Source organism: Euleptes europaea, chromosome 1 (assembly GCF_029931775.1).
Source record: "Euleptes europaea isolate rEulEur1 chromosome 1, rEulEur1.hap1, whole genome shotgun sequence".
NCBI classification, from domain to species: Eukaryota; Metazoa; Chordata; class Lepidosauria; order Squamata; family Sphaerodactylidae; genus Euleptes; species Euleptes europaea.
The window spans coordinates 86926911-86933231 of NC_079312.1; the positions used below are offsets into that span (position 1 = coordinate 86926911).

The 6321-nt window shown below is 41.9% G+C and overlaps 1 protein-coding gene across 2 annotated transcripts in view; it reads left to right on the top strand.

Annotated features, from left to right (window-relative positions):
• Positions 1–3076, top strand: part of RPS14 (ribosomal protein S14) — a 155720-nt gene extending 152644 nt beyond the window's left edge. For both annotated transcript variants that reach the window (XM_056852543.1, XM_056852535.1), the window contains exons 3-5: positions 569–730; positions 2425–2501; positions 2971–3076. In XM_056852543.1, the coding sequence (XP_056708521.1) occupies positions 569–730; positions 2425–2501; positions 2971–3038 (307 nt within the window). In that variant the 3' untranslated portion in view covers positions 3039–3076. The remainder of the gene's footprint in view (positions 1–568; positions 731–2424; positions 2502–2970) is intronic.
• Positions 3077–6321: the final 3245 nt, after the last annotated feature.

Here is a 6321-nt window from a genome sequence, read left to right on the forward strand (position 1 = left end):
CAGGCTGCAATACATGGGTAGTCACCTGCACTATGCTTGATGGTTCACAGGTTGTATAGGCTTGCTTTACAGCATTTGGCAATCTTTGCCACCTCAGACCTCCTGAATATATCTAGTTAGACTCACCAGAGTGCTGCTTGCCACAGTACGTGGTACAGTGTTAGTATCATGGATGTGGTGTAGGAGCCAGAGACGCTTGGAGTGATGTATGCAGCAGCCTCCTTGTTAAGCGCCTGCTAATTTGCACTAGATGGTGGCAAGATTGTAAGATAATTCAAACTTATGCTGGCCTCATACCTATCAAGGGACAATATAGGGGGCTTGCCTGGGAGGGTCAGATGGCTCTGTTCTTTCTGTTAAAAGTAGTGAGGCAGCTGTAGCTGAACAATTGTCACTATTCAATGGGAACACGCAATAAGTTTGTGAAATGGCTCTTTCTGTCTTCTCTGGCAAGGAAGACAACTACAGTTCACAGTTTGTGTAATAATTGTGTATTTTGCATTTCCTATGAAAACCAGGCTGATGATGGATTCTTCCACTAATGGATTGACTGCTTTTGCCTTCTTAGGGAAACAATCTGTCGAGTAACCGGTGGCATGAAAGTCAAGGCTGACAGGGATGAGTCTTCTCCTTATGCTGCTATGTTAGCCGCGCAGGATGTGGCTCAGAGGTGTAAAGAGCTGGGCATCACTGCCCTTCACATCAAGCTGCGGGCTACAGGTGGAAACAGGTATGTGTCTCTTTTGTATATGTGGTGGTGGTGAAAAGTGTCAAAGTCTCAGCCAACTTATGGCGACCCCATAGGGTTTTCAAGGCAAGAGACGTTCTGAGGTAGTTTAGTTTACCATTGCCTGCCTCGGCGTTGTGACCCTGGACTTTCTTGGTGATATCCCATCTAAATACTAAGCAGGGCTGACCCTGCTTAGCTTCTGAGATCTGACAAGATTGGGCTAGCGTGGGCCATCTATACTACTCACCATAAAACTGAACAGCATCCCAAAGTGCACCCCAACAATTCCTATTTTTGTAGATTTTTTTAAAGGTGGTCAGTGGCTGTCTTTTAAATTGACGTAGGTATACAGGTATGCAGTTGTACTGCTGTGAAATTAGAAATTTTAAAACCTTTTGTAGAATTCTATAGCATGAAGCATGAAGATGTTTGCAGAGCTAGAGAGGCAAATAGAGTCTTGGTGCTGAAATCAGATTGGTGTTGCTCTCTTTGAGAATAACATGTATGCCATTAAGTAATGTGGTCCATACATAGAGGACTTCACAAATGGTGAAGAGGGAGGACTGGTTTCAGTATCGAGTATTGAAAAAGATGAAAACAACTTCAGGCTTTTTATAAAAACGGTTACCAGTGTAAACCTGAAAAGCGAGTTGGTAACATTCATAGATGGGGAAGAGCTGTAATTTTGTTAGAGTCATTCCAAATGCTATATAGGGCAGAGAGGCATGAAGAAAAAGAAATCTTAAGAATTCACATGAGACAGGACTCCCAAATTTAGAAAGAGCCCTCCCAAGAAATATTTCCCACTATGCCTTCCAGCAGCCCACATACCTAATTAAAAAAGTAGCAGTTTCCATGAGTTGTGGTCAATTAATTATAAAGCAGTTCCACAACAGTACGTGTATGAGTTTGAGTATAAACACTTCAGGTTTTGTAAAATAAAAAAATACTTCCTCTTTCTCAATGTCCAGCCCAGGAAGGAAGAGCCAGTGAAGCCAGCTGAGAGGATTACAGTTCCTGCTAGTCCAGCACTCTTAACTCCTGCTGTCCAGCAAGACTGAAACCAGACCCTACTCCCTCGCACCATAACTGCCCAGACAGAGACAGTAGCCAACCCCCCCCCCAACTCATTCCCATAATGGTGATTTTTGTCACTCTGTTGGTCCCCTGAATTATCACTTTCTCCCATGTGAACCTTCCTGTCCACTCTGGTCATCTTCAGAGGCCCTGCTTCAGATGCCTCCGCCATCTGAGGCTAGACTGGTGACAACCCGAGAAAGGCCCTTATTGGTCATGGTGCGAGAACTTTGGAACGCCCTCCCTGTGGAGATCAGTCTGTCTCCCTCTGTTGACGTCTGTTGGTGCGTGAAGACGTTTTGTCTGGTGAATCCCCGGTTATTCTTATTGGCCCTCCTTTATGGTTGTGATGGGTGTTTTTAATCATTTAAATATTTTATATATACCTTATTTTTAGATGCTGTTTTAATGTTTTAAATCTTTTGATATTTGCTGCCTTGGGGGGGACTCTTATTTTGATGGAAAGGCAGCATAGATATTCTTTAAACAAATAAATAAATCTAGAATCTTCTCTGGGCATGAACAAGTGTTATCCCTGTAGGTGCAACAAGGGAGCTCTTGCATTTGTAGGAGATGGGTAAATGTTGATCTGATCCATGTGTCCTTTTATCTTGCAGGACAAAGACTCCTGGCCCTGGAGCACAGTCAGCCCTCAGGGCTCTGGCTCGATCTGGCATGAAGATCGGGCGTATTGGTGAGTGATCTGTTGTAAATGTATTTTAAGACTATCTCACGTCCAACAAGCTGCCATTGGGGAGGAAAGTGGGAGAAAATACACTCAAATGAATAAATTTTGTGGCCTTTGGGCACAAAGAGGTGACCTGTGTTAAACTATATTTCCATAATGCTAGTAATACACCTCTGAGAATCTCAATGACACACATAGCGTAGGCTTTTCCTGGTAGATGTGATTTAGTGGAATGAAGCCCCTAAAGTTGCTGGTGCAGCATCATTCACATCCTCAGTGGTCGAAGCTAGAAATGGGGAAGTAGCACAAACCACATTCGCTTTTTAATGTTAAGATGTATTTTTTCAAACACTTTTTAATAACTATTTGCCCATTGACTTCTGAGGCTTCATGACTGACTTGTTTGCCCATTGACTTCTGTTCACGTTAAACCTGAATCTCTTTCTGAATGTGGAATGTTTCTCTCTCTTCTCAGAGGATGTGACCCCCATCCCCTCGGACAGCACCCGCAGAAAGGGCGGTCGCCGTGGTCGTCGTCTGTAAACAGCTGTTATCTTTCATCATTAAAGCTTTCTGATAAACCTTTGTTCTCCTGTGTATTTTTTTTCATACACGTTTAGTTGCTTCTGGTGTTCCATGAAGTGTGTCCTTCAGCTGCTCTAGGGCCATTTCCCAATAATCACTTACATGAAAACCATTCTCTGTGGGGAGTGTTTCCTCTGTGTTAATAGCTCCCACAGGCATTTTCGTTATGTCAGTTTTCAATTTATTTTTCTATGAAGCAGTTCCATACAACTTAGCACAGAAATGTCTTGATTCAAGCTGAGGATGGCATCTTTCATAGTGCAGTTTTGAAGAGGGGAGGATAATGGTGGTCAATAAACACAGACATGAAAAATACCTAAATCCCTTATGTCACCTTGCAAAAACCTTCTGTATCTCAGAATTAGAGAGGTTTGTACCCATCTTCGCATTGTGCTTGAAGGGATTGTCCAGCAGAATACTGGGGTCACATTACTCTCCACATGTTTCAGACATCCCAAGGAGAAGTAATATTCTGATAATTTCCCCCTCCTCTGCCCATTTACACTTGTTAATCAATTTCTGGTAAACTGACTATAATTTGCTATAGAAATAGACCAATTAAACAGTCGTATACAAATTTAGTAAGGAAATAAAGGACACTGAATTCTAAAAAATTGCTTGGCCAAGGAAAAACTTAAAAGATAGCTGACTATTTGGATGGGAGCATTTCATTGTCTTGGTTAGACCTTTTAAAATGTAATACTGTGGTGTGTGCCCTGACCTGGATGGGCCAGGCTAGCCTGATCTCATCAGATCTCAAGCAAAGTAAGGTCGGCCCTGGTTAGTACTTGGATGGGGGATCATCAAGGAAGTCCAGGGTAGCTATGCAAAGGCGTCAATGGCAACCACTTCTGTTAGTCTCTCCCCTTGAAAACCCTTCAGGGTTGCCATAAGTTGACTGCAACTTAACAGCACTGTCCACCACCACCAATACTGATGGGCAGGAAGCATATATCCATGCAATTCTAGGCGACAGGTGTCATGCTTAAAATGCACTTAGATGCAGCAGACCAGGGGTCTCCAATGTAGTGCCCACAGACACCTTTTCTGGTGTCTGCCAAGTGTTTTTAGAAAGTGGGTGGTGCTAGGTAGGGCTTTGTCCCAGCAAGGCTTCTGATTAACTATTGGAGATGTGATTGGCTGTGCAGATTTTTTAAAATGTTGCTTTGATAGCAGCTGCCACCACAGCACAAGGATCTGCACTGTGTTACTGAAGCTAAGCAGTGGCAATCATTTTTTGGCTGGCTCTCCTATTGCTGTGCCCACAATGCTGTGCCAGGATTCCAAATGTGCCCACAGCCTGGAAAAGGTTGTGAACTCCTGCACCAAACCATACATAACCAGTGCTGGACTTGGTGATAGCTCACTTGTGTGGTAATGCATGAATGTGGGTTAGTGGACTTATACTATTTTTAAAACATTGAATTTTGTATCATCAATCTTGCTTTCTAAACCCAGGCTTGAATAAGAGGTTGCTTCTTGGTTAATGTCAGCAGATATCAAGACCAAAGTAGTCATATCAGAGTAGCTGAATCTTTACCAAAGCCAACTGGTCTGTTAAAACGGCAATAGGTATTTTGGATTGCACTTCAGTTTGGTGTGGTTTTCTGCTCATTTAATAGTACAGACTTTGCTGTTCTGAATACTAGAAACTCCTTCAAAACAATCCTGTTTTGTAATGCAGTTTTAATGGTAGGCTAGTTGGTGGCTGCATAATTATCTTTAGGATCTCCCTGGCCTTTGAAGAAATTTTGCATTTAATGCTATGAGAAACTGAGTGTAGCTCAAGTCTGCTTTTGTATCCAGGTTTGATTAAATTGTGCAAAAGGAAACAGATAGGATAATAATAAAAAAATTGCCTCTCTGGTGGCTTATGTTTTCCCCTCGTGTATCCTTTCAAGCTGACATCTGATCCATACTAGCTATCTTGTATTTTCTTCAATTATTTCTGTGGGGAAAGGCATTTTGAAATAAAAGTTCCTTTCTCATTTTCTGTAGTGTTTTTATGTGGAGGCAAATTTCCCTGTTGAGAAAACAGTGGCCATGTGCCAGTCAGTACGAAACAAGCTACTTCCTGATGCTATTACTAAGTAGAAAATTCCTCAAGAAAGACGAGTGTCATAGTTCTGCAGATATTTTATGAGCATAGCAGGTAATATTGCAGCCAAGGTATAACAGCTGTGTTCTACCATTTATTTCTCCTTTTCATCCCCTTTTCAGTTTTTTTACTTGTAAGAAAATTTACCTCAATTTCATATAATTAACCTCAGTTCTAACAATACCAAGAGCAGCAGAAATTACCAATACCTCTTGAGCCCAATGTGGGGGCAACTGTACCAAAGGAGAAGAAAATTACACATTGGGTACAAAGACTTCCAGTAATTAAATCTGTTTGAATGGAAAATATTGTTCAATGCAGCATTATTCCTAGTCAGTCTGTAATTTGGTATTGTCTTCCCTAACTTGCAATTGCTCTCCAGGCAGAGAACAGCCTGTCCAAATAGATCCTTTGATTGGAGAGGCTTGGGAATAAACATAGGACCTCATGTATGTAACACATGCACTCTACTACTGATCCATGCATGCTCCCTGAAATATCTTGCTGGTGTTTATATACCAATGAGCCAGTGTGGGGTAGTGTTTAGGGTGCTGGCCTATAGGTTGTTGCCATGGCTTTTCACCCTCCTCTTTGTTGGCATTGCTCTCTAGCACTTGGCCTGTGACCAGCCTATTGGTTCTACCAAGGTAAAATTTCTGTCTGGCTTTTGCCTAGGACTTGTCCACAGGATATTTGCAGGACAAAGGAGGTAAGTAGCGCAGGAGCAGACTTCTTTACATGATCATATTTTAGCCGTGGAGGAGCAAATATTACATTGAGTACGTCCCTGTATTCTGGTCCCCCTCGGTAAATTTAATTATTCAGTGATAAACTACTGCCTCTGAATTCATTCCTGAGTTTCTCAGACTTTTGCTCCTTTATTTTAAAGACCCCTTAGAAATATTGTATGTGTCTTCCTTACGCTGGGTATTAAAACTTTATAGAGTCAGAGGTGGTTGGAAGACAGAGTTCGCTTATGCTTGTCTTAGAATTTGGTTCCAAGTAAACAGCAGTCCTTATTGATATAGACGTCTTCCTGATCTCAGGCAAACTGGAAACCCAGTTCCAAACTCCTACTCTCAATAAAACTTACTTACTAAGTGACTTTGGGCCATGTATTCTTTCTTGTCCAAAACTACCTTA